Here is a 25,306-nt window from a genome sequence, read left to right on the forward strand (position 1 = left end):
CTTGAAGGAAATACTTCTATCAGGGCATAGCTTCTGGCTGTGGTGATAAACACAAAATGTTTCTGTTGTGTCCGTCACCCAAACTCTAAATGGTTCAAATAAAACTATATATATATATATATATATATATATATATATATATATATATATATAAGATATAAAAATATATCTTCTCTTGTCCTTCCAACAGATGCTTATCTTATGTCATAAAAAGATAAAACTTTTGTGGGAGGGACCTGTGGGGTTTTAAAGCTTGTCTTCAATAAGACTGCTGGGAATGTTTTTTTCTCTCTTTATTGAACACATGAATGCACATTAGGTACACTCTTAGGAACAAAATGACAAAGTGTGAAAAGAAAGTGTAATTAACTGAAGCAAACGTGACCCGTACTTCCGGCGTGTCCTCTTTAACTTTAAAAGTTCCCGGTGTTTGTTCGTTTTTTATTCGAGGAATGATAAAATAATAATAAAATTCAAGGCTATCTCTCAAAGCACGAACTGGAGGTGTGTAAAAACTCTCACATACTGTTTTAGCATACTAAATAGCAAGTTGTTATGGAATTTCGGACGCAGCCCAAAAAACGTTGCAAATGAAGTGTTAAGATAAGCTGAATCCCTGACTTTTGACTTACAGGCGGCATTTCCACACAAACCTCAAGTTTTGGAACTTTGACCATGTTTAACATGCATATCTGACATCCTAACAATATGTAAATAACAGAAAACCAGAAAAAGCATAATAAGTCCTCCTTAACAGGGTTTAGTTTTGAAAATTATAAGCCGAAATATCGTGATATCTTCCGTTATTCTCGTTAACTTGTCGACTGCAGTACCACAGTTTAGGCTCACAGTCGCCCCTCTCCTCCACTGTTATCAACTCACATTCCTGTGTGTCTCCCCTGATGGCGCCCAGTCAGGACATGTTTTGTCCCACATATCCATGTTTTGTCAGCAGACCGGCTCTCTCTCAGTATGAACAGAGTACATCATCGTGCCTGTTGGTGTGCTTTCTAAACAGCTTTACAAACATGGAAAACTGTTTGGCTTCTCAACATTAACACGACAAAGTCATGTAAAAAAAAGAGTAGCAGAGCATAAAGTATGCCTGGTATCACCTGTCCCGTGTGACAAATCCACATTTCTAATATTTAATTTTCTATTCCTCCTCCATGTTGAGCTGGACATCCGATGGGAGGGACTTAAGTGTACATCACCTACAGGGGGAATAGAAATTAACCCTCCTCTAAGAAAACAACTGGCTGGCTGGCCGGGAAACGATGAAACACCACTTTTAATCTGAGTATATGTTTCATGTCCTTGCCCCACATGTGGAGTAGCTGTGTGTGCTGAGCCGTGGCTGTATTTGAACGGAGAGTAAGTATTTCACGTTGGGCCTCAGCTGGACGCATTTTTCACTCCTCTGTCTGTCTGAACTGTGTCGCTGCGTTGCCGATTGAAATTGTCCAGCTGCAGATTTCACACCACCGAAGAGGGATGATAACAAACATCTGTCTCGTCGGTGTGATTTGCGGTTACGGTTGGCACTTGGCGCTGTCGTCAGCTGACATTTGAAGCGTACTTTTCGTAAATTGAATTTCTTTGAGGAATGCTGTGGGAAGCCATGGGGAATGGGTGGAGACGACAAAACTTCGCCTTCAGCATTTTCAGTCTCTACACCCACAGTAACTTTGATATCCGGAGTGTTAAATAGACTAACAACTATAGCAATGTGGTGTGAAACCCAATAAAGACCTTGTAGATTCTGGCGTACGTTAAAGAAAACTTATTCTGATTGAGCTGTAGTTCATCCAAACTCGCATCAACTCCTAAATCTGTGCCAAAAGCGCGTGTTCTCCAGCAAGATTGTATCATAAAACATATTAGAGAGCGTGCTCCTTGTGTCAGGTGAGTGTGATGGGTAAGAAAAATGTGGTTAAAAGATGAATCAGTCAGAAATGACGGCTATTTTCAGGGCACACGATGCACCGGATTTTTGGGGAAATCCGATGGGAACCAGCGGAGGCGAGAGTTGACTCAGCACAGTTGTGTAGGTGTTCAGATCCTGTCATTTGGTTGCACGTTTCTCAGTCTGTTGCTACAGTCGGTCTATATTTTGCTTATGCATAAATAAAAAAACATCCCGTGCAAATTGTTTTTGAAGACCTGGTAAATTATGCAAAAAATATGCAAACACACAACTTTCCCCTGGAGCAGAGGACAAATATTAGTGTAGGGGAAAGCTTATTTGTTGACAATCAATATTATACTGCTTGCACCTTGCTGCTCCTAAAGTTGCAAACAGACAGAAACTTTCTTGGGTGCAGTTTCTTTAGCTTCTTGATATGTTGTAATTTAAGATAATTATGCACTTCAAGAAGAAATGAATGGATCAGATTATATTCTGATATATCCACTGTGCAACATAGGCTTTCAATAAGGAATAGCTTTACCTGGAAAGCCTTTCACTGATCTCTTCTGGTTAAAAGACTGTTGCAGTATGTAGAGAGTGGTCAGAGGTGTGCTGTGTTTCACCTGTAACCACAACCAGCAGTGATGTAGAGATGTACTGACCACACCTAGAGTACACCTCGCCATCACTGCAGCAAGGTGAGACTTTTAACTGATTCAGCAGTAAAATGAAAAAAAAAAACATTCTGACAGTTTAAGTTTTTTGTTTGAAGAAAACTGAGACGATCCCAGTGTGAATTGGTTTTGGCTTTAAGTAAGTAAACTTTATTTATAAAGCGCCTTTCAAAACCAGAGTTGCAAGGTGCTGTACAATGCAAAGGGCTTGTTCACAATTTTCAAGTTTGTCTTAAAACAACAGTCAGGTGCCCATATGAACACTGAAAAACAGGTTTCTCTTGACGTAATCATCCTGGCCATCACAAGATTCCTTTAAAGATAATGTGCTTCCCATGTTATTGATGGGGAGCAAAATCCACAGTCCTAGTTTTTTGCAAAAATCAAATAAAAATCAAGTAATTATATAAAGTTCCAACAGTTTTAGTATAAAATTCCCTCTCTCTGTTTCTCCAGACAGTGTTTCCTTGTTGAGCTGCAGTGGAGGGATAGGAACACAAAAGACTGTGACTTTGGAATAAACCCATTTTAATAACTCAGACTGCTGAAGCCTCAAATTAACTTCAGATCAACTTTGGAACGTATTTTTGCACAGAACATAGTTTTAGTCCCCCAACACTTATATTGGAAGCACATTAGGATGGGAAGGGATCTCAAAGGCTGACATGAACAGGAGGGATGATTATAGAAAGCAAACTTATTTTAGTGTTTATATGGGCACCTGTTTTAAAGCAGACTTGGAAAAATTGTGAACCTATCCTTTGGCAACAAACGGCACAAAGTTCAAAGGGTTTGTAGAACAAAGACTGCTGATAGACACACACACACACACACACACACACAGATTTACGATCATATGACTGCTTGGTGTGTAAGATCTGCCTTGGCTCCCAGTAACAACACTCCCTTCTGGACAATCTGGCTCATGTTGTAAAGGAACATGGGTGGTGTAGTGTAGTATTTCACAGGTAGGAAACCTGAGTAAATAGTGTAGACAAATTCTCACTCCAACAGACAAAAAAGAAGAAAATCATGTAAAGTCAACCATAGACTTCTCTGCCTTTTAAAGGGTAATCATTATGTATTTCCATAAAATATGTGTGTGTGATAAGATTGGTCTCAGTTCTGCATTTTTGGGTCAGTATTTAGTTTTCTCATGCATACCTGTAATGTAATACATATTATGTATGCTTTGTGGCAAGTATGAGCCAGCATAAAGAGTGAATAGAGGCGAAAAAAAGTCTTAAGTCAAATCAAACCAAAGAGCTTATTTGGCAAAACATTGTTTTGCCAACATATCTGTCTCAACAAACAGTTGGAAGTAATTGAAATGACAGGCTTTAATGCCAGCTAAGATGGCTGAATGGCTTAAAAAAGATCTAGGATCAGGGTGGAAACAAAAAAAGCATGGAAAGGGTGCAGAAATAGCTCTTCTTGAAATGACAAAGTAGAAATGGCCTTTATATGAGTTTTATAGCAAGTACAATATAACTTGTTGTGAATTAACACAGCTTTCAGAAAGGGATTATAATTTTTACTTGAATTTTTCTCATTAGTGTTCTTCAAAGTGTTTTTTTTTTAAATATTTTGTACAACCAGCGGGATGTGATGATCTGGAAATTAAAGAACATTTTGTCATAATACCCAATAGAGCCTCCAAATGTTAAGAAAGTCATCATAGTTCACTGTTCAACAGGTGTCAAAAATAATTATTAGAAAGTTGAATGATCCTAAAATGACGATGACTGTGTCACTGTTGTCATGTATCTGGTCTTTTTTTAATTTATTACCACTTCTCAAGACGTCAGGTGCTGCCAATGGCCTTTAGCTTGTACAGTGCAGGTGATGTCCCTATCCAATGTTCAGTATTACTCCTGTCTTTACCTGCTAACTCCTATTCAGGACCCTGTGTGGCTGTGGCCTTCTCCAGCATGCAGCGGGCAGATGGTGAGAAACACTGGACAGGTTATCAATCGATCGCATTTTGTTGAAATGAACCATGAAATTTACGTGCAAATGTAATTCCAGTAGGTTTTAACCACTGCAAAGCATTGGTTGGTTGACATATTTGTGACTGTATAGTGGATCTTACACAATTTGACAGGCACAACCTTTATCTCATTGACTGGCTGTTATCTAATGTAATGGCACAAGTGTCACACATCTAGACCCAAAACTCCACCACTGATATTAGGAAGTTTAGGTGGTATACGTTAGTTGAGGCACAGCAAAGAAAGAGATAATGCTGTAATTTGTAAAAATACACAAATTAATGTGTTGATAATTGACAATTAAACACATGGAGGTAGTTATGAAGTCAAAAATATTAAACATTGGAGATAAACTTTGCTTTATTTTTTTTTAACTTAACCTTGGTGCCATAAACAGCAGTATTTATTCAGTTTTGATATGTTTTAGTTTTTAGATGTGGTTCTTAGATATTTCATCCTCATTATCATTCCCAAACACTACCAACCTACCCCCGACCCCACCCACCTAACCCTACCCCCTCTTCTTTCTCTGTCTCCCTCTTACACACACCCTCCCTCCCCTTTGCCTCGTTGCCGAGGAAACGTTCAGCCATTCAAAGACACCGGCCCACACACTACACAAAAGGGTTCACATACACACACACACACACACACACACACACCCTTTTCTCTGTTGCCGGTAGCTGTGTCCTACACATCTCGTAAGTCGATGTGTCGATGACCTGATACACAGGTAAACAGCACAAGACGCCTGAGGTGTGTGAGGGCTCTCTGTTTTCAGCATTTTAACAGTGATACTTCTGACATTACATCATCTGTTGTTGACTGGTGTGATACTGAGTTGTACTTGAATGCCTCTTCCTGTGTGATCATGATCATGTCGCTCTCCTCAAGGATTAGATTCACTTCAAGAACCCACTTGTACTGTCAGATTATTTCGCTAACTACTCTTCTTTTGAGATACTTACACTATTAGTCTGGATAGTGTACAGTATGTCTGTATTATGACATCTGAGTCCTGTTAAGCTACATTGAAAGCTAATGCTGCTACTGCTGCTACTGTTTCATTACCTTTAGTACTGCTGCTGCTTTTACTAACTATTACTACTTCTACTGTTGTTGCTGCTGCTACTGGTTACTGTTACTAAGGTTGTTGATTTTATAAATAACAACTGTTGCTACCCCTGAGTTTCTGGCTGCATCTGTTGGTGTTGCAGTTCATATATACAAACCGAAACCACTGCTATTAGCAAAACTGATAAACTTGCCATCGGTGTGTGTGTCTGTGAATGGGTGAAGAGAAGCAACAATTGTAAAACACTTTTTCCGTTAAAGTAGAAAGGCGCTATATAAGTGCAGTCCATTAACCATTTTACTAGTGCTCAAATTCCTACTAGCAGTATTGTCTTTTACTCAATCAGATCATTACTTGGGGACATATGGTTTACAAATGCATTGCTCCAGATAATCAAATATTTCTAATAACTTATAATAACAGCAATCAAATTTTTGTTACTAGGTTTAAAACATACCAAATAGGTAAACAAATTGTCAGTAGAGACAAAACGTTGATAGCTTTCTGAACTGTAGCTACACTGGCACACACAAAGTGCTCTAAGCATTGACAATATCAGTTTATTGTAGATTGAATCTATTATTGGACATTATAGATTTGAACCCATTTCTAGAGACAATATAAGCTAATTCCTTAAATGGATATAAATTATACTTTGATGCAAAGGCAGATATTTTATCCAATTAATGCAAATTAGGTCTTAAGCTTTCAGTCTGTGGAGTTACTGTGTTGTAAGTTATGCTGCTGCCTCCAAAAAACATCATTTTTCTCTGTAGTGGAACACTAAATCACTTTTTTGTTTTGTTTTTTGTTGTTTTAGACCTTGAAATACTGCGAATTATTACATCAAGTGTGTGAATTTAACAAGTGTGAAGTTGCACAAACTCCAGATGATAAATGTAAGTCTCTCTCTTTTCTTTTCACTTTTTGTCTTTGCACCAGAACAGCTGCAACAACAGTGCGATGGCCGCTCCAGAGGATGTGATTGAGCCAGTGGCTCAGTGCACAACAGTCCAAAACCTGGGCAGAAGGCGTTTCACGCATGACCTCCATAATCTGAGTCCAGACGAGATAGATGGCCTCATGTCCAGCAGTGGTAAAAATAACACTTCCTTTTATAAGATATGTTAATCTAAGAAGATATGAGCTGTCTGTTGAACAACTCTAATTGCTGTATCAGAAGAAATTTCAGTGACATATTCGAATCTTCCAAAACATAGATGGCCGTCCGTTCCTTGTGGTGCATCATCTTCCGGAAATAAAGGAGGAGGGTATACCATACCTAATGCCTGGTGTACCTATCACATGCAGGGTGGACAACACAGAGAAATACACCACCCGCTCTAAGGTACATCCATTCAATTTTTGTTCTCTTTTGGTAGTTGCTGAAAGGACTAAGTATTAATAGCAAGCTTTGATGAGCTTGAAGTGAATCTGTGCATATATCCACGTTCAAATGGTTTCGTCCTATGCAACGTCTTATAAACACGATCACCCATGATCACCTTTTAATATCTGACTTCAATCTTATGTTCCAGCCTGGCTGAGACACTGTGAAGTTCAACTTGAATGTACTTTACTATTCAGACATCATGTCATAGCAAAACTGTTAGTATTTAACTCTTTTTCTGAACTCACAAGCAGGCTGTTAATACTCTAAACAGTCAGCTGTCCCATGATTGTGTGGTTATTTCCATGCTGTCTGTCTGTGGGTTTAACTTTTGTTTTGAGCCAGTGGGCTTAACTGTCGCATTAACCTACTGTTGTTCAGATAGAGAGATAGGCTTGAAATTACATGGTGAGTTGTTGTGTGTATGTTGATTATAATTTTAAGTGTAGATGCGATGTTTGGGTAGAACAGGTGAGCACAGTGTTGAGAGTGTTTGTGGAAGTGGGTGTTTACTCTACTGCTGGGTCCTCTGGAGGTTACCTTGCGAGGCAGCTGGATTCAAGAAATCACGACATCATGCGAGAATCCATCTTGTCAGGCTTCAAGTTATGCGCTTGCCATGCAAAGTAAGACGGTGATAGACGGTGATAGACAGATGGTTCATCCAATCACCTGCCAATTATTTTTTTGAAAGAGCCTGCCCTTTTCCAAACAGTTTCCAAGGACGACTTCTTAGATGGTTCTGTGTAACAAACCATCTGGCATGTCAGGTTATTCCGGAGGGGCCTAATATAACAAAATATTTTAGTTTTCAGGAGCCCACTTTATAACTGCCAATGACATATCTACTTTTACACAAGTCTCTTTTTTTAACCACTCAAACTGCAGTACTGCATGTGCATTTATGTCAAAAAGCACAAGTTTCTTTATATTGTTATATAAGTCAGTTCATAGCCAGAGAAGGACAACATGTTGCATGATGCCTTTTAGAAATGAATGATTATTAGTAACAGCTGAGTTAAATATGACTGACTCAGTCAGTTTGCATGTTCTCCCTTTGTTTTCCTATCCACGTTAGCTGTTTTTACTCCCAAGTCCAAATAGATGCCTTTCAGCAAATACTACTTGTATGAAGTCAAAAAGAACATTGTGTTACACAAACTGTTCAGAGTACATGCCCATTAAATGTGGAAGCGCTACTTCTTGGTTCAACTTTGATCTATTGCATTGCAATGGATGATAATAACCCACATTTTGAGTGTGTTAACTTTCGTTTTCTTCTTAACCTCTTATGTGTCTTGCCCTATTGGATGTTGAGGTAAAGCTCTGCCTACTGGTTTTGTGAGGAAAATGTTACCATACCTGATAAAAAGGAAGCAAAAATGTGACATACTCAAAGCATATGAAAATAAAATCCAGGTTGTAAAAAAAGTATTCATTTAAACACGTAAGTCTTTGTCACTAATGAAATACAAATTTGTGTCACAACTTGGATAACTAATTGAAAATTTAATGAATACTAGTGTGACATTTGGTCTTCAGTATTTGATTTTCGTCATTTTATACCATCATGTTTATGTGCATCATTTCAATAATGTCTCACCAGGTCCGTGTAGGCACCCTGTACACGGTGTGGCTAACACACGGCCAGTTCCACTGGACGGTGAAGAGGAAGTACAAGCACTTCCAGGAGCTGCATCGAGATCTTTACAAGCACAAGATGATGCTTCATTTGCTGCCTCTGGGAAGGTCAGTGTACAAATCTGTTTATCTTAATCATGCAAATCAAACTCACTCTGAGAGATGTGCATTCAAAATCTGAGTCATGTTTTTTTTATGAGTTTTTACAGTCAGATTTCTGAAGCACTAAGCATTTTGAATATTCAAATTTCTCTCAAAGATTTGCAAAGGACAGGCAGCAGCTGAGAGCCATGTCAGAGGAAATGCCCAGCCTACATGGGAATGACCGGACCAGAAGGACCTCCAGCAAAATGGTATCAAACAAACCAATCAGATAGCACATATAAAGTATACAGTACATGCTTTGAAATACTCACACACAATGTGTCCTTGATGGCGAACACAATGGTATAAATATTCAGATACTTTTCACTCACAGAATTGTTGTTGTGTCAAGATTTTCAAATTAATTTTATTTAATGAAGAAGATTGTTGTTCTCTATTAACTACGGTACATATAAAAGAAAAATCTGTGTTTACTGTGTTGGTCTTTGCTGATTCCTTGTATTTATTGATTTTGTTACACTCTTATCAGCCTAATGTCTCAAATGTTTTACTACTGTCACATGTGAATATTGTATATGTTTTGAAAATGCCACTTTTTTGTGTGAAAAAAATAGCTTTTTATTGTTTTCACACCAGACAATTATTGTAAAAAATAGAAGTGATATGATACATTTATTGAAATGAACCAACTCTACACAACAAAAATGACAATTTCACAAAATTCATACAGTTTCAGGCAATTCCAGTGACTCACTTGCACAAGACGCATTTTAAAATTGAATCACTTTTCTATTGCAGAAATACCTTGAGGAGTACTTGAATGGTCTGCTGGAGAACGCTTTCTGTAGGAATGACCACAGCATGGTAATAGCTTTGAAACACAGACATTCACAGCACAGATACACAGTGAATGTCATGTAGCATGATGGCATTCTCTCTTTGCCTTTGTTTCAGTTGGAGTTCCTCTCTGTCGGTGCTCTCTCCTTCATCACTGATCTCGGACCCAAAGGCTTGTAAGCAGAATAGACTATTTATGTGTGAGGCAGAGACAAAGAAAATGGGGAAATGACTAAGTGTATTACAGGGATTTATTTTGCAATATGTGTCATCTCTCCTCAGGGAGGGGCCCATCTTCAAGAGGTCGGGGGGTCACCGGATCCAAGGCCTGAACTGCATTGGCCATCATCAGTTCTGTTTCCGCTGGTCACGCCGCTGGCTGGTGGTGAAAGACTCCTTCCTGATGTATATGAACCGAGACCATGGCAACATCAATTTTGTATTGCTGTTTGACCCAGAATTCAAAGTGAAAGTAGGCCGTGCTTATACAGACACCAGATACGGAGTCTGCTTTGAGAACTTCACTCGGTAAGTCAGCTGTGTGTTTGCCCACGTATAAACTGTACGTACATACATATCTTTATGTCTGGGGTTATGTTGTGATACGTGTGTGGCCTGTTTGTTTTTCCTCAGGAGTCTGGTCATCAAATGCAGCAGCTATAGACAAGCGCATTGGTGGAGTCATGAAATCAACCGGCTGGCGGAAACCTCTGACTTTCTCAAAGTGCAACGCTTTGAGGGGTTCGCTCAGCCGCGGGAGAACACACTCACTAAATGGTCAGTTGCTGTGTAGTCTGTCTGAGATTTGCAACAGCTGTCCGTCTTCAGAGTCTGACTTAATTTACTAAACATTTGTGGTTTATTGATGTTATTTGAAGGTATGTGAATGGAAGAGACTACTTTGAAGACCTGGCTGATGCTCTTGAACAAGCCAAGGAGGAAATCTTCATCACAGACTGGTGGTAAGTGTCAGCAAGATCTGGATTTTCTGATGAAGAAAGTTGAGTTTACCGGCTAAAAATGTCCGTGTAATTATACCACTAAAATATTTCTCTCAGGCTCAGCCCTGAAGTGTTCCTGAAGAGACCAGCGACTGAAAATTACTGGCGCCTGGATGAGATACTCAAACGCAAAGCAGTAGGGATTCTCTCTGTCTTGTTCCTCTCTGTTTAAACTCCCAAATGATTTTTCAAATTTCACATCACCTTTGTTCATCCTTTTTTTTCCAAATTGCATCACTTCTCTTTGAACCCTTTTCTGCAGGAACAAGGAGTCAAAGTGTGTGTTCTGTTGTACAAAGAGGTGGAGCTCGCACTTGGCATCAATAGCGAGCACAGCAAGAAGACTCTTATGAATATGCACCCAAACATCAAGGTCTGTCACCTCTCAGAATAATTTGGTGTACAGGCGACAGCCACACAATTAGAACTGTTACCATAGACGTCATCTCATTTTTTAAAAAAAATGTTAATCTGTTTGATGTTCAACAGGTGATGAGACATCCTGACCATGTGTCGGCTGTGGTGTTCCTTTGGGCTCACCATGAAAAGATGGTGGCTATTGACCAAACAGTAGCCTTTGTGGGAGGCATTGACCTTGCGTTCGGGAGGTGGGATGACAGCCAGTACAGGCTAACTGACCTTGGTTTGACAGAGGTGGCCAACAGTGAAGCAGAGGAGGAGCCAAAGGGAGATACAGGAGTAAGAATGTGATGACACAATCTTTTTTTCTTGTTGATTGGCACTAATTGAGAATAAATATGTTCACGGTAGTTCATGAGGCAGTGTGCTTTCAGTATGTCACACTACCCGCAGACACAAACTAATATCTTTGTTAACTAGGACAATGGTGTGGCTGATGGTCCAAAGCCATCTGAACCAGATAAGCAAACAGAGCAGGACCCTGAGAATCTGATTGGCAACACTAAACTATGGCTTGGCAAAGACTACAGCAACTTCATCAGGAAAGACTGGGTCCAACTTGACAGACCCTTTGAAGGTACATTATCTAAATCTCCTTTTAGTATCACAGACATGCACATACGCAAACATACAGAGAGTCTCTAAACAGGGATCTGGAAGGATTGCTCTTTATATTTTTTCAGATAACATCGACCGTACTCAAGTTCCTCGCATGCCGTGGCGCGATCTGTCTGCAGCTATTCATGGCAAAGCTGCCAGGGATGTAGCCCGCCACTTCATCCAGCGCTGGAACTTTACCAAGGTCAGATTCAAAGGAAAGTTCTGCCTTTTTAAAGGCACCTGGCTTTTATTGTTGCAGTTGTGGCCAAAATATCTATAAGTTATCATATTATTTTAAACATCCTTGTTATTTTAGAGACTGGGACAGCTCTGCTGGAAACAGCTTTATAAATAAGTCTACAGATACACAAGCTTCAGATGGCTTTAAGTAGAGCTTGTAGAGCTAAAAAATCTTAGACTTTTATTGCCATGGCCCTATTGGACTCTTGTGTGGGTGTTGTCCACATTCTTATCCACGAAGATGAGTATAGTGTCATGCTAACCTATGAGTTTATTGGCCACAACATCAATAGGACCAATAGTAAATTGTAAAATAAACTGAATGTAACTGAGGGCCTTAGAAGGAAATCTTCATATGTCTGACAAGAAGGTGACATTTATAGCTTTGATTGATTTTCATATCTCTAGATCTTCAAAAACAAGTACAAGGATGATTTCTACCCCTACCTTCTCCCCAAGTCTCACTGCACTGCTGACTCACTCTCATTCAATGTGCCGGGGTCCAATAGAGCCAAAGTGCAGGTATGTGATGATGTCGGTGTCTGTGCAACATCAGTGCATGTTGAAAATGTTACAGTGTATCTTTATTCCCTCTCACACATGGAAGTCACAACACTGCCTGGTTTGTTTGTCCATTTAATGGGGCAGCCTTCACACATCCATACATTCTCCTGTATTTTACAAAGACTGTTCCAACGCTCCATTAGCATTCCAGATAAATCGGGCTGTTTTTCTTTTCACCATGGGTGACAGCTCTGACTGCTGGAGAACAGTGGCCACTTGTAAAAGAAGCTCACCAAAGATTGAAGAGAGCACCAGAGATGGGCTTCACACTGGAGCCAGCCAGAAACCTTTTCTGTGTTCTGGCTTGTAAATCAACCTTTGTTCAGTTACACACATGATGTCAACACAGAAAAAACAGAATATTTGTAGTTTGGCTTAATGTACATATGGGAAATGGACATTTGTGACACACAAGACATAAGCACTACAGGGATCTTTAAAGAGGCCCTTTAAAGATCTATCATGGGAAGAACAGAAGTTAAAAACTAGATTCCTAGTCTTCATTGAAATAAGAACCTATGCTGCTGGTCACTTCCATATTAATTTGTTACCGCAATTACTGTAATAACTGTAAACAAATAAGACAAACTGATTTCTACCCTGCATTTTACATTGTGTGACACCAAGTCACATCTAGCAGGAAATCAGATGGATGTTTTTCCAGTACAACAAAGAGTCTCTGTTCTAGCCTTTAAAATGCAGCTCAAGTATTTAGAGTTTGTTTTTTTTTGCAGCGGCAGATGGTGGAACAAGAGTAAAGCCTGTGGAACAAAATCACTTCCAACATGTTTATCCTGTTGAGTAAAGCCAGAGAAAACAAATGCACTCAGAGTGATGCCAAGGACAGAGAGGGAGAACAAGTGGAAGCGTTATATTTGCAACAGGCTTCATGGGAAATGTGGTCTAGATGATGAAAAACACTATCATTAAGAATACATTAAATATGGAGCGCCCTGGTAGCCGAATGGTTACTGTGCATGCAACATAATTGCAACGTCCCTGGTTCGATTCTAGCCAGGGACCTTTGTTGCATGTCATCTCTCTCTCCCCTTGTTTCCTGTCTGCCTCTCTGCTGCCAACTGTCCAATAAAAGCAAAAATTATATATATATGAAATATAAAAAGCCCAATTATTGGTCATGTATCAGCAAAATTTTAGGTTAGAGAAAATGATTCTGCAGTCTGCTAATTCATCATTAATATCATGTTTGAATTGTAGTTCAAAGTGTGAATTGTATGTTTGAGAGTTTCTGTTGTTGTGTGAGACAAACCTATGTAAACAAGTAAAATAGTGTATATCACAGGTAAGAAACATTTTTGGCGTGTATGGTCCCCACATGCTTTCTTACTATCAGCAATGTTATTCCCACTCAACATCATATGCTTCGGTTCTGAAGTATTGAGACAGTGAGTGTTGGATAATAATAGCTTTTGCTGTGTGCTGTATTATGGGCAGTGGCCCATAACCTTAACCCTTGCTCTCCATTATGCTGCAGCTTTCCTATCAGGTGTTGCTGCTCCCTTATTCAGGTGTCAGAGACACTGCCTCAGCTGTCACATACTGTGCTAGAGCTACAACAGGTTTTCTCCCTCTTTGTGTAAGTGTTAGAGCTAGTCAAGTCAAGTCAATTATATTTCTATAGCACCAAATCATAACAGAAGTTATCTCAGGGCACTTTTAATATAGAGCAGGTCCCAACATTCCCCCATGAGCAAGCACTTGGTGACAGTGGAAAGGAAAAATTCCCCTTTAATGGGAAGAAACCTCAAGCAGAACTGGTCTCTGGGTGGGCGGCCATCTGCCTGGACTGGTTGGGTTGAGAGAAAAAAAGAGTGGGGAGGGGGAGAGAGAAAAAGAGAGAGAAAAGCTCAATGCAAGTTCCACATAGAGATGTGTAATAAGAATAATTTTAAAAAAAATCTAATAATAATAATTGTAGCAGAGGGTGTTGAGCAGGATTATGGAAGCAGTGAGTGGCTTGCAATCACAGATCCAGCTTCTACAGCTCCGGAGGCAGAAATAGCGAAAGCAACAGGAGGAGAGAGGGGAGAGACAAGAAAGCACAAAACTATGGGAGAGAGAAGATGCCGAGATAGTAAGATGCATTAATGGGACAGGAATGCATACATATGGAGAGGGAGAGGACGAGAGAGGAGCTCAGAGCATCATGGGAAGTCCCCCGGCTGGTCCAGGGCAAGCCTGAGCTGGTCCTAACTATAAGCTTTATCAAAAAGACACGTTTTAATCCTACTCTTAAATGTAGAGATGGTGTCTGCCTCCCAGACCCAAACTGGAAGATGGTTCCAGACGAGAGGAGCCTGATAGTTGAAGGCTCTGCCCCCCATTCTACTTTTGGACACTTTTGGACACTTTTGGACACAATGTTCTAGTGGGCTAATAGGGTACTATGAACTCTTTAGGATATGATGGTGCCTGACCATTAAGGGCTTTGTAGGTGAGGAGAAAGATTTTAAATTCTATTCTGGATTTTACAGGAAGCCAATGCAGAGAAGCTAAAATGGAAAAAATGTGATCTCTTTTTCTAGTTTTGCAATAATTTCAAGAGTTGCAATAATGCAGCCTTGAAGTAATAAATGCATGGACTAGTTTTTCTGCATCTTTTTGAGTCAGAATGTGCCTGATTTTTGCAATCTGATAGGTGAAAAAAAGTCCTTGAAAAGTCCTTCAAATTTGAAATTTATGTGGGAGTTGAAGGACGTCTCTTCATCAAAGATAACTCCCAGATTCTTTATGGTGGTGCTGGAGGCCAAGGCAATGCCATCTAGAGTAGAGTAATATCATTAGATAATGTGTTTCTTAGATGTTTAGGGCCAAGCATAATAAACTCAATTTTGTCTGAGTTTAGTAACAGAAAACTGCAGGTCATCCAGGTCTTGATGTCCTTAAGGCATGCTTGGAGTTTAGTTAACTGATTGGTTTCATCTGGCTTCATTGATAAATATAATTGGGTATCATCTGCATAACAATGAAAGTTAATGGAGTGCTTCCTAATAATATTACCCAAAGGAAGCATACATAAGGTGAATCGCATTGGTCCAAGCACAGAACCTTGTGGAACTCTGTGTCTAACTAACAAAGAGCAATCTCAGTGCACCACAAACTTAAATTATCACAAAAATAAATGCAGCAGATTCAGTTGTCACTTCTTCTATCAAATTCAAATGAAGGTTATTTTTGATACAACAACTCTTAGATGTCTAGACTAATTCTGTGATGTTAATGGTCTGTAAAACTAAGAAGACATTTGTTTTATTGTAGGATTGTAGGGCGCATACCTTAGGGGAAAAAAATGGCAGAAAGTAGTTCAGTAATAGAAAAAAATCTGCATCTTTCAGCTGAAATGTGTAGAGAAAATACTATAAGGAATTCTGCTGCATAGCCAGTGACAGGGAAAGTTTTCAAGTTTTTACATGTCATTTCCTCAGGTGTTACGCTCTGCTGATCGCTGGTCAACTGGAACCTGTGAGAGCTCGATCCTCAACGCCTACATCCACACCATTGAGAACAGCGAGCATTACATCTACATCGAGGTATTGCAGGAATGTCCTAACTATTTACAGACAAATATGTACCTCATAGCACAGTGACTGAACTTAATGTAATGTCTACACATTTAATTATATGTTAATTTATTTTACAACTCAACATTTTAAACGAACAGACTGTCAAAATTATTTAAGCTTGTTCTGCGTTGGGTTCCCAAATGCTTCCTCATGATGGCAGTGATACAAAAAAAAGGGCAGCCATCATGGCAAAAAATGTCACTGTGACCTAAATAGTTTTAGTAGTATCACATAAGAATGGGTTCTATTTTGTATAAAATAACATCTGATGTTTGAAAGATATTTATTTTTGTTTTGGCACGTGATTCTATTGGATTACACAATATTTGACACATTCGTTTCACATGCCACTGAGAGATTTTGAAGCCAATGTGTGCCTATTCATAAGGTTTCATGAGTCCCTTCCTTGCCAGATACCTACCTGTTTCAGCGCTCCCCTCATACCGAGCCACCATCTGCTTTTTCTCTGCCCTTAGAACCAGTTCTTCATCAGCTGTGCCGATGGGAAGACGGTCCATAATGGGATCGGTGATGCTATTGTGAACAGAATCCTGCGTGCACACAGGTCTGGCCAACTGTAACAACTCCAACAAACTAACAACTTAGTTTGAAGTTACAAAGCAACATTTTATGAAATCTGTGCAAAGTGGAGCACAACACAGAAGAGTACATTTCAGCATTCACCTTGATAACCGATAACCCATTTGCCATACATATTTTACATTATTAAACAATAACGGTGGAAAATATCAGTGAAATACAATATTTTTTCAAGTGAAACAAATCATGAAATAAAATATAAATATGAAAGGAATAGTCCACTTGTTTAAAGAGTACACTTGTTGACAATGTACGTGTTGAAATTGTGTCTTATTGCAGGGAGCAGAAGAAGTACAGAGTGTTTGTGGTGATTCCTCTACTTCCTGGATTTGAGGGAGACATCAGTGCAGGAGGTGGAAATGCCATTCAAGCTATTCTGCACTTTACTTACAGGTGAGAGCCCCCCACCCCCTTTTAAATAAAAGTGGATACGATCATTAAATCATTACTATGTAGTTTATTATGGTGATGGGATGCTGTTTTAATAGTCTGAGGTGTGAGTGAGGGATTTCTGTCAACCTTAAGTGCAACTGAAAAGACTACTTTGCTTTTTCTTTTATCATTAAACAGAGTAGTTTATCAACTTAAAGCATTAAGTAAATGATAATACATCATGAGCCTAGTCAGCCTGTTGTTATTGCCTGAACACAGTGTTGCAGTATCACTGAGATCTCACTTGCATTTATTTATCAGCCTACTGTGAATGTTATGCCCAGAAGTCACTATTTACTAAGATATCATTGTTACTATTGTCCTATGTTGTGTTAAGTGCCTCATTTTAGTTAACTTTGAATGTCTCAGGACTATATGCCGAGGGGAGCAGTCCATCCTGTCAAGACTTGCTGAAGGTGAGTTTTCTGTCACTTGTCTGCTTTTGTTTCAACTCAAAAGTCCACCTGACATCACAAAAATCCACTTGTTTCTTCCTAACATGTTTCTCTTTCTTTCTCCTTGTGTTGCTCCTTTAAACTGAAGCTACTGGTACTAGGTATCTGCCCAGTCTGTCTCTATTTTCATCCTTCAGATGTTTGTCTTCTTTTGACACCCTTTTTAAGCATCGATATGTCTAAGAGATTTTCTTAATAAATCATCACTGAATTTGTATATTATCTCTGGTCAATAATGTGATTCTGGTCTGCCCCCCAGTTGAGGACCAGTGGACGGAGTACATCACAATCTGTGGCCTGAGAACACATTCCCAGCTCTCCAAGTCGCTTGTCACAGAGCTCATCTATGTTCACAGCAAGACCCTCATTGCTGATGACCGCTGCTATATAATTGGTGAGTCACCAGCGCAAACTCATTCACAGACAGAGCATCACTTTGACCTTGAGTCATTGTGGAGCTTTATGGCAAAAGAGCTAATCAGTAATCTCCTTTCATCGAAATCCAAATATGTGACAGAAGTCCTGGCTTCTGTTAAAATATTTTTACATGTGGATTTTAATGTATTTTACACTTTCCACTTGAATTATCTGACCATGGTAAAAACTAAGTGGAAATGTAAACGAATATATGGAAATGTATTCATTAATTTGGGATTCAGAAGTGTTTCAGTAGCCTAAAAACATGTTATTTTTCATGTTAAACCAGGTTAAAATGGTGAAACCTCAAAGAAAGTGTTTTGTTTGCGAAGGTTGAATTTCTTCTCCTAGAACATGTGATTTATTATCTTTGAGTTCCACTTTGTTTTGTTCCACAACTGACCACTGTTAGTGTAAGTCTGATAAAATAATGCAGTAGATGGTATGATAGGACCTGATGATACTTACCTATAACATTTCATCATTTAAAATCCATTTCTGAACTATAAATATACTTACACAGAAGCCTGAAAAACAGCACTCATTCTGAAGAATACTTTCTAAAGGACAGATTGTAAATGTCTTTTCTCCCCATTTTTGTTCCAGGATCAGCCAACATCAATGACCGCAGCATGCTGGGAAGCAGGGACAGTGAGTTGGCAGTGTTTGTGGAAGATGAAGAGAGGGTCCCGTCCATCATGGGAGGGGAGGAGTACCAGGCAGGACCCCTCACACTCGCTCTGCGCAAAGAGTGTTTCAGGTCAGGACAAAACATGTAGCCCCTGAAATTCTGTATGGCCACGACCTCTAGAGGTGAGCTGGTTTTTAAAGGGAGTTCATCAACCGTCTCATCGTCTGTCACGACTATCATGATTTAGCTGAATTTTCTATGTTTTGGGAAACAACAGCCACCGAATGTCACATACAGTATGTATTTCCTGGTTTATAAGCAAATCATTTCAGGTGACAATTGTGGCCAAACATTGTAGTAATTCTCCTAATGAAAAACCTTAACAGTTTCATTCTTCCTCAGGAATTTTGAAACACTATTATGACAAACTACTCTAAAAAAGTGCATAGACAGAAACTGGCTATTGTTTGAATGCACTGTGCTTTCTGAACTATATCTTTTTTTCCCTACCAGTGTTCTTGTTGGAGCTACTTCAGACACTAGTATCAGCATTGACGACCCAGTCAGTGATGAGTTCTTCTTCTTGGTCTGGAATTCGGCTGCCCAACTGAATGCCACCATTTATGACAAGGTATACATAAGCCAAAGACAGTGTATTACAGATTATGCGATGACATATTATCTTTAACTTTCTATTCTTTACAATAGCAACGTTTCTGTTTTCTGACCTCTCCTTTTGTCTCTGTGGCTGCTCTGTACTGCTGTGATACAGGTCTTCCGATGCCTGCCCTGCAACGAAGTCCACAACAGCTGTGAGCTGAAGGAGTATTCCAAGAAGGAGCGCCTCTATGACTCAGATCCTGAGCAGGCCATAGAAGAGCTGAAGGCCATTCGGGGGCTGCTGGTCCACTTCCCCCTGAAGTTCTTGTGTGAGGAGAACCTGCTGCCTCCACTGGGCACTAAAGAGGGCATGGCTCCTGTAGGGCTGTGGACATAAACGCAGCTCAGCCCAGATCAGACCACTACACTACTACTAACAGCTAAAGCTGTACCACATGCTCCTCCATGTGGTTTTAACCCAGCTAATGTTCAGCACAGTAGACTAAAATAGCCACAGGACTGGCGGTTCAATAGCGAGGGAAAGACATCACCTTAGCACAAATTATTTGTTAACCACTAATGCTTTTTATATTGTCTATTTGACTGACGATGGGCAGGCCTGAACATAACCACTGAAAAGCAGATTCTATGATAATTGATAACCTGTAAGAGCAGTAGATTAACCTTTTACGGGCCAGTTTGTTCATGATGGCAGCAGCTGCTTCATAACTTCTACAATGCAATCAGAACCGCAGGGCTGGCGGTGGTACAAAACACACATAAATTAATGTATGAGTCAGGAGAGGATTGCAAGGTTGTATTGGAAATCAAGCATCTCACATGATCTGGGAACATAGTGTACATTTATTGGTGCAAGGTTTTTGGGTGGGTGGGTGGCTCTGTTTCTGTCTCTCGCTCTCTCTCTCTCTCTCTCTCTCTACCTCTCACTCTCTCCCTCTGAGGCTTCACCTCTCACTGCAGTGCCAGCAAATCTGTCAGAACATTTGTGGTTGTTATGGTGACGGATATAAAGAGATGACTGGATCGTAGCTGAAATAAAGACTGGATAGGGCAGAAAAGGGGAGAGTACTGATAAGAGGGATAACTTACTAAATTTGGATGGTGGACCAGAAAATAGAAGGTAATATGTCGAATGGAGACTGTCAATTTCTGTGGAAGCAAAGTCATTTTAATATTTTTAGATAAACAATCAGGTGGGAAAACTGAGAGAAAAGGAGAAGGAGGACAAGATAATTAAAGGGTGCTAGGTTGATTTACTGTTAATTGTTGCGTTTTTTTTTTTAAGTCACCATGACAACCAAGTGAATTATTATTTCACCATGTTGTCAGTAGTCCAGAACAGAACATTCCACCATCCACTTGACTCAGAGAAAACTGTGATGCAGAGACACAGATTGTTTGAACAATGCGGTTTTCAGTTATTTTCATGTGGGCTCCACCATTCTGTGTCCACGTGCCATTCATGTCTTGCGTGTCTACCCTATGATCATTTGCATGCACAACGCATTTGTGTTGGTGCATTAATTTTAACACTGTAACTGAGTGCAATTCCCATGTCTGGAGCATCATGAAGTACTATTTTTAATCTTAAACTGCAAAGATTTTTAGGTTTTGTTTGATATACAAATAATGTCAGTTATTCTCTTAAAACCTGTTAATTCCCTTTAGTGACTACTGTTGAGTAATCTGGAAAAGTCTCGCATACTTCGTTTGAAATATTGCATTGACAGATTTGGAGAGATGATGTAATAATTCAACAGAATGTAGATGTTGCCTTCTGAATGTAGACAAACAGGGCTCGAGTTGTTTTTACGCAATAACAAAATGATAAGCATGCTTCCATAGCTGCAGGACATAAGTGACAGGAAAGGAGTTTGACTAAGTTAAGGGGGGGGGGAGATGATATTTCTACGCATCATTGGACTGAAATAACTTGATTTTGAACACTTGGGTAAAGCAATGTTGCTGAGAGAATTTTTACATGTTTGAAGGTTCCTCCCATGATACACAGTCTGGCCAAGTTTTATCAGTGCTTCTGTAAATCTATATCATATCAAGGTTTATGGAGCTTTGGACTTTATCTTTTATATTCCTCACCCATGTATTTTAAGGAGACCTGTATGTTAACGGATGTCACTGATTGATTGATCGATGCAAGTCAAAAAAGTGGACACTTGTTGAGCCTATAACAGAGCCACTGATACTGTACAGACTGCTTCATGAGCATTCGAGACACAAGTCAACACTACCTGCTGTAGGTGGCTTCAGTGCAACCTTGTCTGTGAATGTGACAGATGACAAGTGTCCCACGTGAACGCCGCCTCGCACTACATGAGGCACCTTTTGCAGAAGAGCCAGTTAATCCATCTGTTTTTAGAAATGATCCATTGCTGGCTTCAGAACTATTCCCACTTTCCTTCGGAAAATATTAAAATGCCACTGCAAGCCCTTGCACACTACTAGAAGCTGGATATTCACTAGTCTCTCTATACAGCACAGAATGGTTGCCTTGAGTGGTATTCTTTGTTTCAAGATTCCTGAAAATTTTATAATAATATACTGAGAAGTGACCTTAGATTGTTTCTATCATGAATTTTATTTTTATTGTTTTTATTGGACTAATAGCCAGCATTACCAATACATTTTTATGAATACATGACTCATAGAAACTAATAAAACTATTATCCCTACCAGTCACTATGTGGAGACATTTGTTAATGCAAATCTGTAGTCCGAGGTTATTATTTTACCTTAGAGTTTCTGATGTATAGGTTACTAACACTCAGGGGCAGAGACAATACATTGTTACTCATAAGTACAGTTTACAACTTGTACTTTAAAATGTGTAACTATTCTTGTTTCCTCAATAAACTTGTTTTTTCTACAGACTTTCAACGTGAATATTTACTTTTACTTCACCTAAAATAATTATTAGTATCTCATGGCAAACTTCCCATGTACTATTTTTATATAATATATACATGCTGTATATTTGTTCTTTTGATAAATGTAAATATATAAACATATTTAGAGAGAATTTAATATTTGAATATAAAAATGAAGCTATTCTTTATGTTATGGCATGTCCGCTATTTGTCTAATACTGCATAGACAACTATCATATCATTCATGATGTTCCTATAATCTAGACAAAAGCCTACTGTCTAGATGTGTGTTTATCAAATATTGCCTTCCACAGCCAGAAATATACCATAGAAACTACTGATAGAAACATCTAGAGACAAATCCTAACACTTTGCAAGTGAAAACCTATGAGGGGGGAAAATCTAAAATGTAATACTGTACGAAATGGTGATCTTGATAGCCTCTGTAATCCACTGGTATCACTATTTCTGTGGAGCTATTTGCTGTTTTGTTATCTTTATATTATTGGATCAAGTAATTTGTTTAAAAAGAGAAAATGGAAACTGTGGACATAAAGACTGTACATGTTTTGCTGGAAATGATTGCCATGTTATAGCCTCAGTTTCTATGACATACCAGATTGTTCTCTCGAATTCTTGGTAAACAGCTTTGGAAGTGAATCATGCATTATTCACAAGCATTATGATTTGTTGGAGATAAGGTAGGCATGCCGTAATGGAGAAATAACTATTGCAATAAGGAGGCTCTTAGGATTGCAGACACATGAGAGCAAAACCAAGAACAGGAATTGTTTTTAATGTGAAATAAAGTTACTTACTAGTGACTATCAAAAGACACATATACTACAGTGTATTTTTGTTATCCAGCATCTTTAAAGATCCCCTCCAGCCATGATGTAAGATGTATATAAAATACTCTACTTTGAATTATAATTTGTGTCTGTTATGGTTTTTGCACAAAAAAGGTCAATTATCTTGTTAAAATCCTTAAAACAACATCTACTCCTTCTCCCTCCTTAAAAAAACAAGAATCGATAAATATGCAAACATATTTCATTTCAAAAGTTTAACTGCTGGACACAAGATGTCTCCTACATCACTGTAAAGTCTACTCTCAGTGTTTGCGCTGGAGGCTTCAAGTTTCCACATCACACTTGTGCAAGTTCAATATTGGACCAGGATTGGCTTCCAAACTATATGTGATGTCACAAATCATGCTCATAGGCCCATACCTTAAAATCTGATTTTCAGTGAGCTCAGAGAAACTTTACACTTTCAGCAGATGAAGGTAAAAACAACCTTCTAGTGTCAAACTCTGCACATACATTAGTCTGCACAGCGAAGCTCAAATATCCAACTGAAGGAACAAGAAGAAAAACATTTTTGAGTGGAAGGAGACTTTAATTTATCTTAATTATGGAGTGTTTTAAATGAACAACCAGGTTAGTGCAGGGCAGGTAGAGGATGACCTCAGATGTGCTGTTCAGAGCAGACACAGGCAGTTGCGTAGGTTGAGGTCCACAGTAATGTTTCAGGTAATTTGTCCCTGATGAAGCACCGTAGCCATCCAAGAGGAACAAACACTTTAGGAGTGTTGTGTGCAGCCGATCGTCACTCAGTACAACCCCGCAAGACTACAACAAGGCTGAGAGTGGGAGGGAGGACTTGGGAAGCAAAACATGGCGAAATAACAAGTTTGCCAGTACGCCGCAGTTTGAAGCTGCACTGTATATTGCAGTGTCGGAATACAACTACAAGTTCTGAAAATTTGGACGCCGGAGAACGAAATCAACGCTTAACTTTAAAGAGTCGAGGGCCCTAGTTTACAAGTATTACGGTGGCTGGCGAGAGCATAGTGCCTGCCTGTCTGCCTGCCTGCCTGTGTTTTCCCCGGAAGGTTGGCAGTGCTAGGCGCGACTGTCAACACAGAAAATGGATGAAGAAGTTAAGTTTATTCTGGAAAAAGACTGTTTAGCCTGCTAGCTTAGCCACGTTAGCTAACCAGTTACCGTTAACGCTAGGTTTAGACCGTTCGCTCGCACCTGACTCTGTAGTTATTCAGATTACCGTGCGCCTTTGCCCCGAAACTGGGGAATATTTAAGTCGTGTTAACAAGTTTGACAACTGCAGTTGCGTAGAATCGTGTCTCAAATGAGGGTATTATTGTATTTTTCCGCTCTAATCTTCTAGTAATATTCTGGGAGGACGTCTATTTTAGGCTAATAATGCCAGCTTGACAGTCGGTTCTGGTGCGGTGCGGACGGACCCGGACGCCATCACATCAGACGTTGCGTTCTCCTTAAAAAAACAACCGTTGCGTCGTGAGCAGTAAATGTTATTTTTACTTTATCAAACATAATAAGGAATGTCTCAGTGGTAGTGGTAGTTTTTTTTCTGTTTTTTTCCCGCGACACGCTTCATTTTATCCTGGATAACATTGGCTGTAATGTTATACAGCAGCAGTCAAAATGAACGCAGCAAGGTGTTCAACAACAGTGGAGGTGCATTGCATTGAAAACCTGCCAGTTGTTAGAGCGGTGCCGATGGCCGGCTAACGGTGACGTTGACAGTTTGTTGAAATCTCCTATTTTAAGTTGAATGTGTTTTTTTTGCTCAGATATAGCTACCGGCATTTCTGTAAAAACAACTGCGGATAACATTATAGGTTTCGGCTAGAGTTGACGTGAGCTAGCCAGCTGGGTGCGTCTGTGGCAGCTCTATCTGCGATGTGTTTGCTAATCTAAGTGCTACCGTGTTGTTCAGCAACATTTCAGCATATCGGAAAGCCCGTTTGCTATATTTTCTCTACAGTAAAGCCATTTCGAGCTCACTTAACCCGCCACTTAAAAATTTCCCCAATCACTTCTTGTCAAATAAGTGGCTAACTTGTTAGCTAACGTGATAAGTTTCGCCAGCTATGTCTGAAAACGCCCCCACACGAAGCCTGGATGACATAGACCTCGCAGCTCTGAGGGTGAGTATTATTACAATATAAGTGTGCTGCGCTTTATTCATGTACAGTTACTGCAGACGGGCTCATTAAATGTTATGTCATATGAACAGAAGTGTCGGTTTGCCTCTGACACAAGCACGACCATTTGACACCCACGCCACAAAGTTAAGGTGTGATAAACATCCCCTGGCCTGGTATTGTTATAGGCAGCTGTGTTGTTGTTGTAATATCACAGATTCAAATCAAAGATATTTTGTGATTTCTGCACCGCCATAATAAAG

General features: G+C 39.5%; 2 protein-coding genes across 8 annotated transcripts in view; both read left to right on the forward strand.

The window, feature by feature from the left end:
* The first annotated feature begins 1,190 nt into the window (after positions 1–1,190).
* pld2 (phospholipase D2) lies at positions 1,191–22,073 on the forward strand. 2 transcript variants are annotated; one of them, XM_067607835.1, is made up of 24 exons: positions 1,191–1,374; positions 6,592–6,745; positions 6,870–6,997; positions 8,646–8,788; positions 8,940–9,033; positions 9,584–9,649; positions 9,740–9,798; positions 9,905–10,150; positions 10,256–10,399; positions 10,501–10,584; positions 10,681–10,759; positions 10,886–10,996; positions 11,113–11,322; positions 11,464–11,620; positions 11,727–11,845; positions 12,292–12,405; positions 15,894–15,998; positions 16,508–16,596; positions 16,911–17,024; positions 17,433–17,479; positions 17,778–17,912; positions 18,542–18,695; positions 19,080–19,197; positions 19,339–22,073. In XM_067607835.1, exons 2-24 carry the CDS (start codon positions 6,613–6,615, stop codon positions 19,561–19,563), a joined length of 2,874 nt encoding a protein of 957 aa, XP_067463936.1. In that variant the 5' UTR covers positions 1,191–1,374; positions 6,592–6,612; the 3' UTR covers positions 19,564–22,073. The 2 variants fall into 2 exon arrangements, with proteins under 2 accessions (XP_067463936.1, XP_067463937.1); XM_067607836.1 differs by having other exon boundaries at positions 6,597–6,745.
* A 1,599-nt stretch (positions 22,074–23,672) lies between these two features.
* The window catches only part of mink1 (misshapen-like kinase 1), a 32,497-nt gene continuing 30,863 nt past the window's right edge, over positions 23,673–25,306 (forward strand). For all 6 annotated transcript variants that reach the window (XM_067607837.1, XM_067607839.1, XM_067607841.1 and 3 more), the window contains exon 1: positions 23,673–25,046. In XM_067607837.1, the coding sequence (XP_067463938.1) occupies positions 24,990–25,046 (57 nt within the window). In that variant the 5' untranslated portion in view covers positions 23,673–24,989. The remainder of the gene's footprint in view (positions 25,047–25,306) is intronic.

The sequence above is a fragment of the Thunnus thynnus genome, chromosome 13 (genome assembly GCF_963924715.1).
Source record: "Thunnus thynnus chromosome 13, fThuThy2.1, whole genome shotgun sequence".
Taxonomy (NCBI): Eukaryota; Metazoa; Chordata; class Actinopteri; order Scombriformes; family Scombridae; genus Thunnus; species Thunnus thynnus.

Coding starts and splice junctions, on each gene's coding strand:
- pld2 (XM_067607835.1), top strand. CDS start 6,613: ATGGCCGCTCCAGAGGATGTGATTGAGCCAGTGGCTCAGTGCACAACA. Junction 6,746..6,869: donor TGGCCTCATGTCCAGCAGTG/GTAAAAATAACA, acceptor TCCAAAACATAG/ATGGCCGTCCGTTCCTTGTG. Junction 12,406..15,893: donor CCAATAGAGCCAAAGTGCAG/GTATGTGATGAT, acceptor TCATTTCCTCAG/GTGTTACGCTCTGCTGATCG.